The sequence below is a fragment of the Panthera pardus genome, unplaced genomic scaffold (assembly GCF_024362965.1).
Source record: "Panthera pardus isolate Hobbes unplaced genomic scaffold, ASM2436296v1 HiC_scaffold_16, whole genome shotgun sequence".
In the NCBI taxonomy this organism is placed as follows: Eukaryota; Metazoa; Chordata; class Mammalia; order Carnivora; family Felidae; genus Panthera; species Panthera pardus.
Genome location: NW_026526721.1, coordinates 13,193,610 through 13,213,876, shown reverse-complemented (window position 1 = coordinate 13,213,876; position 20,267 = coordinate 13,193,610). Strand labels below are relative to the sequence as shown.

The 20,267-nt window shown below is 35.9% G+C and overlaps 1 protein-coding gene across 3 annotated transcripts in view; it reads right to left on the bottom strand.

Annotated features, from left to right (window-relative positions):
* The window catches only part of SCAF4 (SR-related CTD associated factor 4), a 64,670-nt gene that overhangs the window by 29,574 nt on the left and 14,829 nt on the right, over positions 1-20,267 (bottom strand). For 2 of the 3 annotated variants that reach the window (XM_053903141.1, XM_053903143.1), the window contains exons 2-8: positions 12,032-12,115; positions 10,827-10,871; positions 8,921-9,082; positions 7,642-7,777; positions 7,195-7,334; positions 6,408-6,584; positions 636-835 (exon numbers count right to left, since the gene is read on the bottom strand). In XM_053903141.1, the coding sequence (XP_053759116.1) occupies positions 636-835; positions 6,408-6,584; positions 7,195-7,334; positions 7,642-7,777; positions 8,921-9,082; positions 10,827-10,871; positions 12,032-12,115 (944 nt within the window). The remainder of the gene's footprint in view (positions 1-635; positions 836-6,407; positions 6,585-7,194; positions 7,335-7,641; positions 7,778-8,920; positions 9,083-10,826; positions 10,872-12,031; positions 12,116-20,267) is intronic. The other variant, XM_053903142.1, reaches the window with a different exon arrangement.

Genomic DNA, 20,267 nt, shown 5'->3' with positions numbered 1-20,267 from the left:
GAGTTATCTTTTATCCGTTCAAAAACACATAAGATTCTTAGCCACATTTATACTACAGAGACATTACGAATGTTGCTCAGGAGTCATCAATAATCAACATCTTACCGAATCAGGTACTTGCCCACATTAATTTATATATTCAGCATTATTCCCAACATAAAAGCCATTTTTAACTGTAAATCTGACAGGATCTCCTCCCAAGAGAAAACCCAAAATATAATTTTAAAAAACTATATGAAAAATGATTTTGTTACTAAAGTTATAGCTGACCCTTGAACAACATCACCTTTAACTGTGTGAGTCCCCTTATTCACAGATTTTTTTGTCGACAGTGCAGTACCGTAAACATATTTTCCTTATGATTTTAACATGGTCTTTTCTTTAGCTTACTTTATTGGAAGAACGCAGTACGTAATACACACAACATACAAAATATGCGTTACTCAACTGTTCATGTTACCGGTTAGGCTTCCGGTCAACAGTAGGCTACATAAGTTTTGGGGGAGGCAAAGTTCTACCATGGACTTTTGACTGTGCGTGGGTCATCACCTCAACACCACGCTGTGCAAGGGCCAACTCTACTTGCATCATGTTTCCCACTGAATCCCCTGTGGAACAGAAAAAAAGACACTTACAAGGGTGCCTGAGGAGGGGAAGCGGCAGGCGTGGCAGCCGGTGTGGCAGCAGCAGGTGCTGGTGCAACAGCCACAGCAGGTGCCGTGGCGGCGGCGGCGGCGGCAGCAGCGGCGGCGGCGGCAGCGGCAGCAGCATCTTCTTTCTTTGATTCTTCCACAGCTTCTGGCTCATCATCATAATCAAATCTATCAAGAAGCTTCTGGAATATGGATGCCAATATTCCATTTTATTTTTTAATATTTTTGCTTATTTTCTAAAAATCAGCTCTATCCTCAACATGGGGCTTGAACTCCCAACCCTAAGATCAAGAGTCGCATGCTCTACTGGCTGAGCCAGCCAGGCGCCCTCCATATTCCGTTTTAAAATTGAGATTGGGATACACCGCACAGAAGACTTTATAAAAACAACAGACGTTTACTATCATCTATGATGCCACTGTGTTGTCATGTACAATCTCACGTTCCCACTGGCCCCTTAGGACCTTGGTTTACAGATAATTTCCATACAAATCCCATCTGAAAAAGACAATTTTTCAGTCTGCTTTTCTTCCTCAACTTAAATGCAGTGTTGTCTTCTGATTATTTTCTATATGCTTATTTTATAGTTAACTTAGCACTATAAATATTTTATTAAAATATTCTCTTTCACAGACCAAAAACTTTGGGAACTTGGCACACATGAAAATGGGTGTACAGGGGCACCTGGGTGGCTCAGTCGGTTAAGTGTCCCCTTGATTTTGGCTCAGGTCATGATATCACCATTCGTGAGATCGAGCCCTGTGTCAGTGCAAAGCCTGCTTGGGATTATCTCTCTCCCTCTCTCTCTCTGCCCCTCCCCAACCTGTATGTGCTCTCTCAATATAAATAAACTTAGAAAAGAAAAAAAAGAAAGAAAGAAAATGGGTGTACGTTTTCAATTAACTGTAAAATGTACTAAGACTGTCTTATCAAATGACTGTAAATGCCTATAAAAAATGTCCATGTACTGCTTGCATAAGAACATACTAATACGACAAAGAAAAAAAGAGAATGGTATAGACAGGGCCATGAAGAACTTACTACCTAGGCACTAGCTTCTTCCTTAAAATTTCACAGCACATGACAGATTACCAGAAACATTAAAAAAAGAAGAAAGGAAAGAACCCCAGCACTTCACAAGATCATGTCTAGAAGAAGAGGCATTTAAAAATAAGATTACGAGGACATCTGGGTGGCTTAGTCAGTTAAGCATACAACTCTTGATTTCGGCTCAGCACATGATGTCAGGATTCATGAGACTGAGCCAGCATCGGGCTCAGCATTGACAATGCAGAGGCTGCCTGGGTTTCTCTCTTCCTCTTTCAAAACAAATGAATAAACACTAAAAAAAAAAAAAATGATTACATCCGTTCAGAAAGGAAGAAAGGTAACACCATAAACACCTACTACTAATTCTATTACTATCTACTGTGTCTTACTATCTACATGATACTTCATGACTTCACAAGAAGCCTGCAATGTAGACATAATTTAGGTACAGTTTCTTCTTTTTATAGACAAGGAATCTAAGGTATAGGGGATTAAGAATCATTACTAAGACTGCACAGTCAGTGAATGGAAGAACTGGAATGTAGAACTGTTCTTTTGACTTCAAAGTTCTCAGTCTCTGGCATTCAACAGGTAGACTTTCCCCTCAAGCTGTGTCCATTCTTGTCATGGATTTTCAACTTCAAATTCTTAAATCTGAGTTGTTTCATGCCAGTTCTGCCTAAAAATAATGGTTCTACTTTACTGCACAACAGATTTCTAAATTAGGATGGGAAGTCCCCTTCTTGGACAACACTGTGTTTCTTTGTAATTCTAGGCCATGTCATTAAAAGTTCTTATTATATTGAGCAATCTAATTATGACCAGCACACTATGCTGTTTCACACGCATTAGTATGTTTAACCCCCACAGCAATAGTAAAGCGTAGGTATTACCATCACTATTTTGCAGTGCTGCACACTGAATATTTAAGGGACTAAGTACCAAGACAGAGTCAGTATCAATAATAGGAATCAAAATTAAAACTAAGGTCTAAACTGTCTACGAAAAACAAAACCCATGGTCTTTGCCATTTATCACACACACAGATATGTTCTTTTCAAGTTTATTCAGAGAAAGAGAGAGTGAGCACATATGCTCGAGTGAGCAGGGAGAGGAGCAGAGACAGGGAGAGAAAGTCGCAAGCAGGCTCCTCACTGTCAGCACGGAGCCCAACTCGGGACTTGATCTCACGAACCATGAGATCATGACTTGAGCCAAAACCATGAGCTGGATGCTTAGCACCCCTCACATATAGATATGTTCTTTAAAGTTTTAAGATCTATACCTAATGCTTTGGAAGAAGATTTGAAGCAATTAAATAATTAAACTGAAATCCATCCAAAAAGGCATTTTTTTGTTGCTTTTTAGGAAACTGAAGATTCATGAAGCACCTGAAATAAATTGTTCCCAGTCAAGCTGTTCTACTAGCTTAAAACAGACCTTTTAGTCAAAGGAAAAGCACAGAATTTCTTTTTCTAAACTTCATGCAACTAATAAACACTGACCAACCAACCCACTTGGGGTGAAACACTAGAGAAATTACAATTCAAATTAACAACAAAAAAATAAGGACTCCATTAGCATTACTGTTATTCAACATTTTTTTTGGAAGTCCTAGCCCCCAATACAATAAGAAAAAGAAACAGGCATAGATGTTGACGAGGAAAAGTCAAATTTAGTAGCTACCCAGAAATCTCAGAGAACCTATTAGAAAACTAAGTGTTTAATAACACGACCACTTAAAAGAAACAAACATGAAAAAGGACTAAATACCTTAAGAATAAATGAAGCAATAATTGAATAAGACTTAAATGAAAAATGATGTTAATAGAGATGCAGTATAAGAAGCTCTTGGCACTTCTTAAATTAATACATTTTAAAATTTATGCTAAATTTCATCTTTTTTTTTTAAAGATTTTTTAAAAAAATATTTTATTTATTTTTGAGACAGAGAGAGACAGATCATGAGCAGGGGAAGGGCAGAGAGAGAGGGAGACACAGAATCCAAAGCAGGCTCGAGGACCTGAGCTGTCAGCACAGAGCCCAACACGGGGCTCAAACTCACGAACCGTGAGATCATGACCTGAGCTGAAGTCGGACGCTTAACCGACTGAGCCACCCAGGCGCCCATGTTCATCTTGAAAAAGTATGCTGTAATGGTTAACTGTACCAATTTGACTAGGTTAGGGTGCCTAGTTGTTTGGTCAAATATTCATCTAGATGTTCCTGTGAAGGTCTTTTAAAAATGTGATTAACAATTAATAGCATTTGAATAAAGAAATACCCTCCATAATGTGGGTGGGCCTCAACCACTCAGTTGAAGGCCTTAAGAGTAAGAACTTAGGTTTCTTGAACAAGGAATTCCCAAGACAGCAACATAGAAAACTTGCTCTGTAGAATTCAGACTCAAAACTGTAACATTAACTCTTACCTAATAAATTTCCAGCCTGCCTTCTGCCCTACAAATTTCAAATTTGCCAGCCTCCACAACTGAGTCAAATAATTTCTTAAAAATCAACCAATCTCTCTTTCTCCCCTTTCCCTCTGTGTGTGTGTGTAAGCAGTATTTTCCCCTGGAGAATACAGATTAATACATATGCCAAAGAAAGTCTGAAAAAGAAGCAGAGCAGGGTGCGTGTGTGTGTGCGTGTGTGTGTATGTGTGATACTTGGAAATGAGATACAGAATATAGTATAGAAGTTGCAAGTATTTAAATTGTTATGATACAGAAATAAACATATTAGCTGCGCACAATAGAATCCTAATGTCCACAAATAGACACAGAAACAAATGAGAATTCAGTGTTATGACAAAAATAGTGAGGGAGAATTGGCTATTTCCAAAAAATTCGAGATTTAACTGTCTTGAACCATATTCTAAACTAGGTTCCAGATGGAATGAAGAGACAAACATAGAAAACAAAAATATAAAACTACCAAAATATTTTTTTTTTTAATTTCTTTTTTCAACGTTTTTTATTTATTTTTGGGACAGAGAGAGACAGAGCATGAACGGGGGAGGGTCAGAGAGAGAGGGAGACACAGAATCGGAAACAGGCTCCAGGCTGCGAGCCATCAGCCCAGAGCCTGACGCGGGGCTCGAACTCACGGACCGCGAGATCGTGACCTGGCTGAAGTCGGACGCTTAACCGACTGCGCCACCCAGGCGCCCCAAAACTACCAAAATATTAAAAAAAAAAAAAAAAAAAAAAAAAAAAAAAAAAAAAATCCAAGCGGGGAGAGTTTTCCTAAACTCTGAAAGAGCAAACACAAATCTGTTCAAAGCAGAGAATTGCTTCCCTTTTTACTTTAGAGCTTCCTGTTTGCAATTTTTTTCCCTATTAGCATGTATTCCTTTTCTACTTATGTATGTTATTTGTTTTGAGAGAGAGCGTGCACGAGCAGGGGAAGGGCAGAGAGAAAGAAAGAATCCCAAGCAGGCTCCACTCTGCCAGTGAAGAGCCCAATGCGGGGCTCAGACTCCTGAACCATGAGATCATGACCTGAGCCAAAATCAAGAAGTGGACGCTTAACTGACTGAGCCACCCAGGTGCCACTATTCAAACTTCTTTTAAACAGTAGTTGTTCATAAATCACTAAGATATAATGACAACCAGTATATACCAAATGCATTCTTTTTTGTTTAAGTGGGCTTCATGCCCAGTGCAGAGCCCAACGCAGGACTTAAACCCACAATTCTGAGATCAAGACATGAGCTAAGATTGAGTCGGACACTTAATCAACTGAGCTACCCAGGCACCCCCAAAATGGATTCTTAATTTGGACTACCAGCAATAAAGTTATTATATCTTAAAATTAAAATCTGGAAAGAATAAAAAAATTTTAGAGATGATTAAAAATTATCACTTCGTTCTAGGGTTTTCAAATATTTTTGCTTTTGCAGTGAGACCTGTAAGATGAAATCAAAGTTTATATAGTCATAAACCCAATAAATACACAAGACATAAAACAGCTAAGATAGAGTTGCTTGAGTTAACATTTCAATGGGAAGCTCTAAGCTGTGCAAATTCAGCATATCTATGCCCTTACTAGCTCAGCTCCTTAAATATGCCTATGGCCAACAAAGTTGGAAGACACTGAACAAAACTCACAAGTTATACATATTGTAACTAAGTTTTAACAGCAAAAAGCACAAGGTAACTTAATTGTCTATCAATAGAGGAATGGCTAAACTGTGACACACAGATGTAATAGAATATCCCTAATAAGCACTCAGTAAAAATGTAGAACTAAATCTACTAACCTTAACAACAAAGAAATAAGAAGATTAAGATAAAAACAAGTTAAAAACTGTATATATTTTCTTTATAATATTTATAATTTATATTTTTAACATTTATAATATTACCTATTGTGACATACAAACATATTATGACCAATAAAGAAAAATATATCCATGGGAAATTAGTTCGGAAGAGAGTAGTTATCTCCCAAGTATGGGGGTTAACGGTGAAAGCTTTCCTGTTTTCTTTTCCATTTCCTTTTTACTGGAAATTTTTGTAATGAGTATATATTACATTTATAACCAGGAAAAATAATCAATGTTTTGATATTGAGGGGGAAAATTCCTCCAACCAAAAAACAACAAAATGAACAATCTAGAGAGAAAGTAGAGAAGAAGTAACTTCCACATTCCAAATTGAGTGGTCTAAACGGTTAAGGTGGGTCATTGAGTGAAGCCTACCTTGTCAAATGCAGTTTTTTGCTCAGGCGGGGGGAAAGCAGCTTTTTGTTCAGGTGGCTGTGCAGGAGCCGTCTTTAACTGAGCCGTGATAGCCTGGACCTGCGCCATCACAGCATTGTCAATGGCGGGAGACTGTGGTTTTGGAGGTTGCTGAAAAGTCTGAAGGATCTGCTGAAGCTTAAAAAATGGGAAAACTGATAAACCACATAGCAAAGTATAATCATAGTATCAAAAGTTAATTTACTGAAGAGAAAAAATTCTTAAAGGTGACTCAAAATAGCGTAGGCACAAAGTAAACTGGAAAAAGAAAACACCTTTTAGTAATGGTTAAGTCTGTTGTAAATATCAGGGATTGGGGTCACTTAAGGTTAAAAATATATGCTGACACCCCAAAGGCAGAAAATGATGGTCAAAAAGAGAAAATACACTGAACTGTAAACAAGGTAAATGAACGTTTTCTAGAAAAATGTAAAATTCACCTCCAATCCAAATAATTTTGAAGTTAATTGGAAATGCTACAATTACGAGCAACAATACCAACCAGTCAGCAGTTCTGAGGTTCTCTTCAAAGAGGTATTGCCATTTCTCAGTATGTGGCTCCCTTATTTTTCACCTTCCCACGTCTTCTCCATTTATCCCTATTCCATTACCTTCCTACTGAAGGCTTTTCCAGGTGAAAAGTAGAAATATTTCCTCCCTTGAATGTCCTCACTAGTTAGGCAAGGAAAATCAAAACTGACAATAGTACCTAACTGCAAGGAATTTAATCTCCAGACAGGTAGTTTACCTGTTGACCTTGAGTTGTCTGAAACAGTTGGGCCACAGCAGCAAAAGCATCAGAGCTAGGCAACTGCGGTACAGACGGTACAGAGTTTGTAGTGGCTTGGGGGGGTTCAGAAGAAACTTTAACTGGAGGTGGAGGTGAGCCTAAAAAAGAAAAGGTCATTAAGACCTACAAAAACTTTAATCTACACATTTTCCTTTTTGAACTCCATTAAGCTTTTTTACTATAACAACATTCCATTCATTTTAATATATAGTAAAAACACAGATCATGGTACTACAGCAAATACTGAAAGAGCATATTTTTACTAGAAGTAAGAATTATGGAAAGTAAACCATAACTTCCAATTTCTTTTTTATGGAAAAATTCCACCAGTACAAACAGACTTCAAACTTCACATACAGAAAAAGTTGTAACATTTTCTAAGCTCACAGATATATTTGACCATACCTTCATTATTAGTAACATTTTCTGGTACTGGAGCGGCATTACTAGTCCCTGCTGCCATGTCCAAAAGAGGCTGAATAATTTCAATTTTGAATACTCCATTTTTTTGCCAAAGGTTCAGCACGCGAACTATTTTACTCTGTTATGTGTAACAAAACATGAATATACAATAAATATTTGCATAAATAATGTATTATACCTCTTACTAAAAAAAAAAAAATCCCAAGGCTAGTATTTCTGTACTAAATCTGTTTCACAAACAGAAAAAAAAAGTTATCTTCAGAATTACAACATGGTTAAAAACTACTCTGATAAAGTAAAAAACAAAGAAGGGAAAAAAGGGGGGGGGGGAAGAATCAGAAAAGAAATATAACCTGGATAATCCAAATATAATAAAAAATGTATTTGAAGTTTTCATTTCATTTATGATTACAAAAAAATGCCATCACCGACAAAAAAAAGTTATCTGAGGAAAGTAAATGAAGTGAAGAAGGATTTCTTCAGGATAATTATAACAGTTAGAATATTTACGAAACTGATCTGTAACTGATAGGTAAGTAATCTTATGGACCAATAAATATGGAGAGCCAGAGATGTGTTATTCATGGGAATAACTCTTATGTCCTACTCAAGATATGATCTTTTCTCCTGTATACTTATCCCCTAAGAATACTCCTCCAAGAACATAAATACAATATCTACAACACTCAAATTTATATACTATTTACTGTAAATGTCCTCATTCTTCATTATTCTGAGTAGATTTAGCAGTGTATTTCTCCCACCTACTGGGAGTTCTACTATAAATGTCCGTAAAGTTTTTCTACCTTTCAACAGTACATAGTAAAATCAGCTATAAATACAAGGAATGAAATACTGTAGTCTGATTGCTAATGAATACCATTTATGCTCTAGCATCTCTACAGGCAGGAGAAAGCCATCAATGATTGGTCCCTTTCTTCTGCAATAAGCAACAATATGAGAGGAGTACTGCCTTCCTCCACTGTAGAATTTATCACTCAACTACAAGTAAATCTTTCCAACAATGTCTTCTTTAAAGTAAGATGGTGGTCCTTTTTCAACAGTACAACATTCCTGAAGAACTTCACAAGAAATTAGATTAAACATGAGATGACCACAACAGGAAACACTGGATTTTGTTTCAAGTTCAGAGACCACCACATAATTCTAATAGTACAGTACATTTCAAATACATAATATAAACAGATTCAAATAAATATAGAAATAACAAGTTTTAACGTAAAAATGATTTTTACTATACCTTATCTTCAGATGGACAAAGATATAAATATTGGAATGTGGCAGTTATGTTTTTAGAGAATCTTGGCCCAAAAACATCTTTATCAGTTCCAAACTGATGACGAGACTGTCGCACAATTGAGTCAATTACATATAATCCTGGAACCTTGTACTCTGGTTTACACTACAAAGGTAAAAATGTAAAGTCAATACAAGAAAAGCAAAATCACAATTTGACACGCATTTATCTCCCTTTCATAGAATTCTATATATCCAATGAGTGTTTCTATTTAGAAAGCGCCTGAATATTTAGCTCTTATTGGCTAGCTTGTCAAAGTTCACAAACCCATACAGAACAATCAATTATCTTGATACTTCAAATCCCCAATAATTTACATTGCCCTCTGATCCTTCTATCTCCCCACAATTTCCTGGAATCAACATTACTTTACCAATCCCTAAGCCACTTCCATACAAATCCACTTATTATGATACCTCCTACTCCAACTTATCCTGATTAAAAAATAATTTTTGCCTTTTGAAATTATCAAAAAGATAATTTTAATAGCATCAATTTTAATTCTACTAAAGCATAGTACCAGCGAAAACAAAAGCTAAAAGGAGATACCATTTTTGTCTTATCAAATCAATAAGAAAAGAGACATTTATATACATTTCTGGTGGCACAATCTTTCTGGAAGATGATTTAGCAATAAAAGCAAAGCCTTATTTGATCCAACCATTCTACGTCTAGAAATTTACCATAAGGAAAACAATTAAGATGCATCTAATTTTCTCTTTAAGGACAGCCACTGAAGTGAAACGTCTAACAACACAGAACCAGCTGGATAAACTTTGGAAACAATCATGTGATGGAATACTCTACAGATGTTTATGATAAATTTAGTGGAGAAAAACAGGTTATCAATGTCACCATTTTCCCTTTTATGAATGTACATGTACACAATTAAAAAATGAGTAGATCCAGATATAAATATCAAAGTCATTTGGGGTGGTGGCATGCAGGTAATTTTAATTTTTTTCTCTTTTACTTATTTACACTTTGATGTGCTACTATAAAAACTTCTACTGGCCATTTTTTTGATCTACTGGGACTCTAATTCTCATCTCTTAGCTAGTATTCAAAGGCCATGGATCAAAGACAATGCCACACACATTTATTAGTATATACCACACGATACAGCTCCAGGTTGGGGAAGAAGACAGAGAGGTTTAAGTATTCGTTCTCAGTCCTCTGGTGAGACAGATGTGTGCTAATCACATGGTTATAAAACCAGATACAACTGTGAAACTGAAAAATGATTTAATTATGACAGAAGCAGAAAAAAATTAGAAAGAAAAACTTTACAAAGTGATTTCATTTGAAATACTCCAGGATTAGTTAAATGTCAACAAAGCAGACAGGGCAAACAGCAGGGGAGGAATGTCAGGGAAGCATCCAGCACAGTACAAAAGACTGGCTGAGTACCTACCTCACACTCAGTGCTCAGTCAACAGTACTGCTATAAATTTGTTTTTGTTTTGTTTAAAAACAAACTCAAGCCTAGTGACAACTTTTTTTTGTAGAGTGGGTTTAAAAGTAAGCATCCAGGGGCGCCTGGGTGGCTCAGTCGGTTAAGCATCCGACTTCAGCTCAGGTCATGTTCTCACAGTCCATGAGTTTGAGCCCCACATCGGGCTCTGTGCTGACAGCTCAGAGCCTGGAGCCTGCTTTGGATCCTGTGTCTCCCTTTCTCTCTGCCCCTCCCCTGCTCATGCCCTATCTCTCTCTGTCTCAAAAATAAATAAAAACATTAAAAAAATTTTAAAAAATAAAAAAAATAAAAGCAAGCATCCAGATTACAATGAAAAAAGTAAATTACAAATACTGATAACTAAAATGAGGTAATAATGAAATGAATAGTTACCTTTTTGATGAACTTTTCTACTATTTGAACTACATGCTTATAAAGCTGAAAAGAATTAGAAGAAAATTACTATAGTCTACATATTTCCACATTTTCAGTAATATAATTAGAAAATACTTGAAACCTTAAAATTTGCAAAATCTGAATAATTTTCAAGATAATAGTGAGTGAACCATGAGACATAATCCTTAGTCAACAAGTGAATATAAATCAGAGAGAAATTAAGTAAAACAGAAACTACTAGGGTGCCTGGCTGGCTCAGTCAGCTGACCATCCGACTCTGGATTTAGGCCCAGGTCATCATCTCATGGTTAGTGGGATTAAGCTCCTCTTCTGACTCTGCGCTGATAAGGGAGAGCCTATTTGGGTCTCTCTCTGCCCCTCCCCTACTCACACACTCTCTTTCCAAATATATAAACAAACATGAAATAAATAAATAACACAGAAACTACACCCCCCTCCCTTGGAAAAGAAGTTCCTTTTCTTAGATTTTTAATCAATAAGCCTTAATAAAGCAGTGTATCAAGCAACTTTATGAGGGATAAGAACAGTGTAATAAAATAACAGAAACACCTTTGATTCTACTCTCCATTTCAGTTAATTCAACTTTCTGAGTCAGTCTCTCTCTCTCTCACACACACATACACAGGCAACTATGTGAGGCAACAGACGTGCTAATTAGCTTGACTGTGTTAACCATTTCATAATGTATGTATGTATCAAACTATCATGTCCCTCTTTTCTTTTTAATGTTAAACAATTTTGAGAGAAAGAGAGAGAATCCCAAAAAAATCACTCAGTGCAGAGCCTGACACAGGGCTCGATCTCACAAATGTGAGATCATGACCCAAGCCAAAATCAAGAGTCAAGTGCTGAACCAACTGAGCCACCCAGAAGCCCCAAACCATCATGTTCTGTTCTGTTCAATTCTATTCTTAAATATATTCGATTTTATTTGTCAATTATACCTCAACAAAGCTTGAAACAATATAAAGGGGAGATACTATAGAACAAAAGGAAAAAAGCGGGTTTTGAAATAATATGTTACAACGCAAATACGCTGTACTTTATTATCATACACCTTCAGCAAAAGCTAGTTACTGCTCTCTGATTCAGGCCTAAACTAACAGGTTGAATTCTCATGTTTAACAATATTTTCAAAATTTCCAAAAACATTTTTCAAATTAAATATATTTTATTCTTACCTTAATAGCTTTAATAGCAGCTTTAGTGATAAGAATCATCTTGGCTCGAGAGATGGGAGGTTTCATATCCATAAGTGAAAAGAGCTTAAAAAAAAAAAATAATAATTTAAAAATTAAAGGTAAAGTTAGAAGTCAATTCCCAGTTCTACAAAGACACTGTAATTTATTAACTAAAAGAATAACAAACTTTTGAAACTAAGTTTAAGATTTTAGCTAGTAAAGAAAATCCAAGCACTTTTCTATATAACCTGCATCACCACTAAGAAAATACAGTGGGGAAACAATATTAAACATTAGCAAAGAAGAAAAAAAAAAACATGAAGAAATTTACAAAATCTGTAACTAAAATAATTACAAAGTTTTGCTGAAGAACTCAAAAATGATTTGAACAGAAACATACCATGTTCCTGGACTGAGAGCTATAGTCTGACTCAATATTTAATGCAAACCTTACTGAGATTTTAGAGAACTTTAAATAATTCTAAGGTTCCTTTGGAGAAAGATTCATTAAATCAGGAAGACATTTAAAATCCTGGAATTCACAATTTCTTGGGATTAGTCAGGAATGGCACCATAAATGGCACCATACTGAACAAATCCCATGACAGTAAATCCAACAATCAGGTGCTCCCCATGAGATTTAACCACCCATGTATACTCCTTCCCCCCAAAGTTTAAATCTAACCAAGACATAATGAGAGCCCACAGAGGGTTATAAAGACAAAACCCTGACACGAAGAAGCTTATATCTAGCTTCTTAAATTCTTCTTCTGCTTTGTTTGTCTGTTTGTCTGTTTGTTTAATCATGGGCAAAACACTCACTTAGGACTTCTAAAAACATATTTTGAAGTAAGTTTCAGGGATTTATATGAATCATATTTCCTTCCATTTTCATCTAAATAATGTTGATATTTCAAATATGGAATCTCTAAAGACACAGACCTTTACTAGACCACTAAGAAGCTAACCTAAAGGACAAAGTCTCTCTTCATACGGTAAACAGTCCTACCTGGTAGGGTATCCTAAAAATTCAGAGAATTTTCACAGCTTTTCAAAACTACAGACACAAAGGGACTACAGGTAACAGTAATATTAGAAAAGGTATGGAATGACAGATACAATCAATACAAGAACCAGACTTAAGACTTAAAACTCTGGTTTAAGCAGAGAAAGAATTTTTCCATAAGCAGTATTAAGATACAGAAAATAGGAGAAATGCAAAGACATTAAGAAAGGAATTTTGTTTTCAAAAAAGTGGTTCTCTAAATAAGGTCATGATTCTTTATTATTTACCAATGTAATAAAAATTATCCTTGAGAACAATGCTAACAGAAAACAATTAGAAAGGAGACAGTAATCTTTGAGATTATATAAACTAATGAGAAATTTAAAAAAAATAAAAGATAATGTAAAGTAGGACAACTTAAATGCAAATTCTAAAAACGTAGGGCACCTGGGTGGTTCAGTCTGTTAAGTGTCTGACTCTGGGTCAGGTCATGATCTCAGCCCTGCACTGGGCTCTAGGCTGTCAGCCCAGAGCCGCTTCAGATCCTCAATCTCCATCTTTCTCTGCCCCTCCCCCACTTGCACACCCATCTCTCAAAAATAAAACATTAAAAAAAGTTCTAAAAACGTGAATGTAAAATTCTAAAAATTTTAAAAATGAAATATATAGCATGCATTTATAAAGGATATATTCTGACCATTTATGAGTTAAAAAACTTTGAAGAATTAAGACAATTTATTATTACTGTTGTTCTATTTCCTTCTCTGTACCTTAAAGCAAAGAAAAGGAACGCAAAAAAGTTTATATATGGATCTTAAGAAAGAACAACAGTGAAAACTACTTCTCTGGTAATTAAAAGCTTGTAGAATCATATTTTCATGAAGCCTGAGCCAAAGCTAATATTCATTTAATGTACTGAATAGCACTTCTTATTTCAGCAGTAAGCAACTTGCCATAGAAAAAAACTCAGCCAACAGAGCACACAAGACAGATCAGTGTACCTTTTGATAAAATGCTCCATAATCTATATTTAAATTATAACTTGTTAAAAAAAATTAAAATACTATATCATAAAGTAGTATAACCATTCAAGCAAAAGACCAGCAAGAGAACCTCAAGTGCTATCCATTATCTAAGAGACAGTGAAAAAGGTATTACGTTAATACATTTCAGGAAGAAAAGATGACTTGGGAAGAGGGAACCAACATTTGTGAACTACTATGTATAAGGAAGATTTAAGTTTAGTGGTACATAAATTCATCTAGTTTCACATTAACAACTAACAGATTCTCTTATACCTGTTTTGAGATGATACTCAAAAGGGTTACAACATCTGTTTTGGATGATGCCCAGGGAATGGGTGTGAACTAAAATTTATAGATTTCATAGCTCACAATTCCCAATAGCATACTCATACCCTTAATAAAATGCTGCTTATTGATTAAATACATACCACATCATTAAGTATGATGGGGAACACAGACAAAATATCAAACACGCATTTATGCCTGTCTATATGCATTGTTTTGACTCAGGAGTAATGATGAAACACACTGAATTTAAATTCCGGATGCCTACTGAAATTCAGGCAGACATGAGAATACGGATCTGGAACACAAAAGATCCAGGCTAGAAACTGGAAAGTCATAGAATCAAAGCCATGAGTATGGGTGAGGAGAAATGTGTAGTTAGGAAGACAACCAAGAACATATAAGCTAAGGTATACAAAAAATTCCTGTGTGGTACAAAGAAAGGGGTTGCAAAAATGAACACCAGGACAAACGCCAAAAATTAAAGGCATCTGGCAAGGTCAAATGGTATTAAGAGGTACAAACCAAACCTTGTTCAGTTTGACTATGAGGTGGCTGAACAGATATGTTTCTGAAAGTGATTTCGAAGTCCAACTGGTAAAGTGGCAGGTGAGGAGGCAGAAATGCAGTTTTGGATGATTTTTCACTAATGTAATGAATCTCTGAGAGCTCAGAAATAGCAAATTAAGTGTCTCATACACAGAGGAGGCAGAGCCCTGTTTCAGTGCTTTACAGATGACCACCCTTAAGTATCTCTTATTTGTGAGCACTGTAATCCTTCTATAACATTTAAGTTTCTTTTTAGATGCTCTTTCCTTTACAAATGCCTTTCTTAAACCTTAAAGCTGTACAATTGTATTTATATAATTTATGAAGAAAAACACTACAGGCAGATATAGAAGTTTCAAAACTGGAGGTTTAAAAATTACCTTTTAAAAGCTCAGTGAATGTTAGCAATATTTTATTGACTTCTTCAAAGCACAAATTTATCCATCAGTCTACCTTTTTTTTTTTTTTTTGAGACAGAGCGCAAGGAGGGGAGGGGCAGAAAGAGAGGGGCACAGAGGATCTGAGGCAAAGTCTGTTGACAGCAAACAGACTAATGTGAGGCTTGAACTCACAACTGTGAGATCATGACCTGAGCTGAAGTTGGACACTTAACCAACTGAGCCACCCAGACACCCCTTCAGTCTCTACTTTTGCAAAGCAAAAAGGTCCCTAGTATCCAGATCAATGCCTTCATTGGAAAAAGAGACTCAGAAATTATGCTGAAATTGATAGACTTTACTGTAACTATGAACACTGGCACTATGTATTTAAATAGAAACACCAATAGCCTTTATGATAGTTAAATATTGTAGTTCCATTTTACAGAGGAGAACACTGAGGCACAAAAGTTCAAGAATAGCTAGAAGTCATAAAGCTAATTAAGTGGTAAATTCAGTCTGTGGTCTACCACTGCCCGAAGCTCAAGTTCTTTCCAATAACTACCTAAGAATAAGCAAATTATTTAATTAATACTATAATACATTACCCCAGTGGAATGAATACACAGATATTAAAGATGATAAACACTGTATGACTAAAAAAATATACATATACACACATGCATGCATGGAGACCCAAATGAGAAAGTAGACAAAAATATAATTGTTATGAGGAGTTGGACTCAAAAATTTTTTAGTAACAAAAAAAAAGTGACCTAGAGATAAAGGGATGTGCCCAGACAAGCAATAAGAGGCAATGTACTGTCCTTAACTGGATCTAGAGCGAAGCTGAAATTGAATAATCTTAGAAAAGAAAGAGTTAACTGAATGTTGGCTGAGGAATCTCTCAGAAGTACACAATCTTGTGCTGACCTAAGACTCAGATTATACTTACTGAATGAATTTTTAAAAACAATAAATTTCTGTTTAAGTAATGATCAGAACATAAGATCAATAATCAACTGTCTGGGAAATCCTGGCTCCACCACTTGCTATAAGAAGTTGTTCCTTCATCTGTAAAATGAAAATAATAGCCTCTACATTTAGAGAAGTTTAACACAAACAACACATTTAAAAAGCACTTAATGCAGCACCTAGCACAAAGTAAATACAAATAGATGTTACCTATTATTACCACCACATATAATTTGGTTGAAAGGAGAAAAGAATCCTGGAGATAATCCAAAGTAGTGTTTTTCAAACTGTGGGTTGAAGTACATTAGAACAGAAATATAAACAATGGATGTGACACAACTTTTTTAGTGGAACAGAGTAAAAAATACAATAGCATTGTACACAGCAAAGGTAGGTACTATTTGGTGAAACTTCTTAAGTTTTGTGTGTGCCCAAACACCTGACTCTACGTAAAATTTCAAGTCTTACCATGGGAGTGACAGTCAAAAAATGTGAAAGGCAAGGACTCAGAGAAAAATTATTTTGTTTTCAAATGAGGAAAATAAAGCCCAAACTAACTGCTGTAACCTTTCAATAATAAACAGATTCCTTAAACCACGAACACATTTCTTACAAACTGCAGGAAAACAGCATCATCAAGTTAGAAAAAAAATTTCATATTTTTCAATCAAGTTTAGAATATGCAGTATATTCAGAGTAGAAACAAGGGTAGAGATAATTCAGGCTCTAGTTATTTCTGACCAACATCCAGTCTCAGCCTACAAGCCTCAAGAAAAAAAATCTATTGGCTGTATATAAAAGGCTGAGAACCATAAAATTCAGTATAACTCCAACAAACTACTAGCGAAAAAGAAAAAAAATCAGACGTTGTGGTATTCTGGAAAGAGTCAGAAAGACCTGGTTTTGATTCTGGGTCCAGCCATGTAACACAATTCTGGGCAGATTACGTAACCTCTGTAGGGCGCAGCGTCCTCCTATGTAAAAACGACATGGTGGTTATCTACTTCAGAGGTTTCAGTGAGAACTGAATTAGTTCTTGCACATGGAATGACTAGTGTTATCACCTGCAACAGGGCAGGTGCTCAATAAATATTACTAGGAGCAGCACTCTCCCTACTATTACAGCCTATATTCACAATTAATGTAATCTGTCAATGAAAACAACTATGTCAAAGCAGCCAGAGGAAACCATGCAATTCTCTAATATAAAATAGCAGAAGCAGTAGGCCAATAAATGTACAAGACCCCCTTGGAAGGCATCAGTCGGAAAAAAATACGTGCCAACAACAGAGTTTGGCTTTTTGCCCTGTCACTAGCTAAATGACTATAAAAAATATAAATGTGAATATAGTCTTGTAACATGCCTGATAAAGTAGTCTACAAATTATTAAGAATCATTCATCAAAAACTCTTATTTCAATAAAGAATAGTTTCAGGAGAAGGTAAAGAATAAGAATATTTGGCCTGTGACACCTGTAGAATTCAGTTTGAGGTAGTCAAAGTAACAAGATATTCTGCTATTCACTAACAGTATAAACTTTGACAAATTTAGTTAACTTCTTTAAACTTCAAGGATTTTTAAACATGAAAAGGGGGATTAATAGTATACATTACATCTTATAAGGCTGTTAGGATTAAATGAGATAACATACAGACATCTCAACCTAGTAACTGACACATAAGTAGCTCACTAAATAAAGCTATACAATGTCTGAGAATCTTTGCATCTACGATTGCATTTAGAGAAAACTTCTCTGTAGTGACAGTACAGTAGTATCAAAGACTCTTAAAGCTGTATAGCACCTTAGTATCTAATCCAGTACTCACACCGAATTTAGAACCACTTTTATAGTACATCTGCAGCTCCCACCTAGTGACATAAGGCTTAATAACTCATAACTAATCAGCTCCAGTGGTTACAAAAGCCTCCTGTGAACTAACCCTGAATCTCCCTTCTGATACCTTCCCTCTACTGTTCCAATTCTGCACAATATTTATCTCTCTCATGATAAACTATTCGAAGATAACTAAACCGACTTCCCTTCCACCTATCTTCTTCAACTATTAAATGGTATTTCTTGATCTATTCTGGCTCTTTTTTTTTTTAAAAAAATATTTATTTTGAGGGCAAGCAAGAGCGAGCGAGCGAGCAAGCACACAGGGGAGGGGCCGAGAGAGAGGAAGAAGAGAATCCCAAGCAGGTTCAGCGAGGTCTCACGACCCTGGGGTCATGACCTGAGCTGCAATCAAGAGTTGGATGCTTAACCGACTGAGCCACCCAGGCGCCCCCTGGCTAATTTCTTTTAAGTATTATACCACCAAATGGACATCGTCCAGATATATTACTGTGTTAATGGAATCTAGTGTATTTTCTTAGTTTCCGATTTCTGCAAAAACACATTACCACAAACTTAGTAGCATAAAAGCAACACAAATGCCTCTTGCAGTTTTGGAGGTCAGAATCTCTAGTCTGAATTGAGGTGATAGCAGGGCTACATTCCTTCTGGAGGCTCTAGGGCAGAATCTATTCCTTGGCTTTTCCAGCTTCTACAGGGTGCCTACGTAGACTCCTTTGGCTTACGGTCTCCTCCTCCATCTTCAAAGACAACGGGGTGGCATCTTCCATCCTCCCTGACCTCTGTGTTTGTTGTCACATCACTTTCTGATTCTCCTCCCTCTTTTGTGTAAGGACCCTTGGGATTACATTGGGCTCATCTAGATAATTCAGGATAATTCACCCATCCTAATTAATATTCTTAACCTAATCAAATCTTCAAAGTCTCTTGTAAGGCAACATATTAACAGGTTCCAGGATTCTGAAGGGGGGGGGGAGGGGGGCTTATTTATGATCTCCAAAACAGCAGTGCTTAATCCATTAACTCACATCTATAATCAACCAAAACCCTCAAACTGTTTCCAATGGAATCTCTCTCAAAACTAGATCTTCATGTTGACTTTATGTTGGTTTCGGACAGTCCTTTCAATCTACTCAGGCCATCTGGAAATAATTTTCTGCCACTTCATGTAGTAGCTACTCCAATCAGCTCGTAAATTTCATTAACGTGCTTTATATGCCTTCCTCCAACTCAATGTTTTTAAAAATAAGAACAGGACCTACTTGTGGGATGACCCTGATATTCCCTGGACACTGCCAGTCAGCTAAAATTCATTTAACAACACTCCATCCTGTCTATATTTTTCTAATTTATTCATAATGAAATCATGACAAATATCTTTCTGAAATATTTGGTTTACAGTCCTCACTACACAAAACACACTTCACAAAAGAAAAAAGATTAATGTATTCTGCTCTGAATTGTTAGTGAATCTGTTCTGACTCCTAGACTAGAAATTTCTAGTTGTTCATAAAACAAACTAACAACCATCACAGATGAAAGTTACTGGCATTGAGTCTACAATTTCTGGAATATGCCTTTTCCTATTTTTTTAAAAAGATCTGTCAAAGCAGTAAAAGAATCAGAAGATCATTCTAGTCTAAGTAATTCTTCTAACCTTAAATCCCTCAATGTTTTCCTTAGGAGTCATTCAATGGCATACTTACCACTACCTTTTCTCCCCTAAACTTTAAAATATTTGCTTTCCTAACATTTATTTATTTTATAATGAATTATATCGATTATACATGTAGTATTCCTTCCTTCCTATTATCACCTCCAAGATGACAAATTTTGCCTTAAGCTCCTGTTATTAACACTTAACTACAAACTTTAAAGAAAAATATGAATGCTTTCAAAAGGAAACACGTACACTTACAGTTACAGGCTAGTATTCAAATCTTCCTCCTGATAGATGCAGATATCAAAGCATTTAATTCTAGTCTTTCTTCCTCTTCATTCGACTCAATGTATCAGACACACGAGCTTCAACCAAATCAAGTGAACTCCAACATAACTTGAATGTTTATTAGTAACATATAAACACTTTACAGAAGTACACATCAAATTTCCTAACAGAAGATAATTAGGAGGAAAAAAAAAAACTTTAAAATCCTCTTTTCT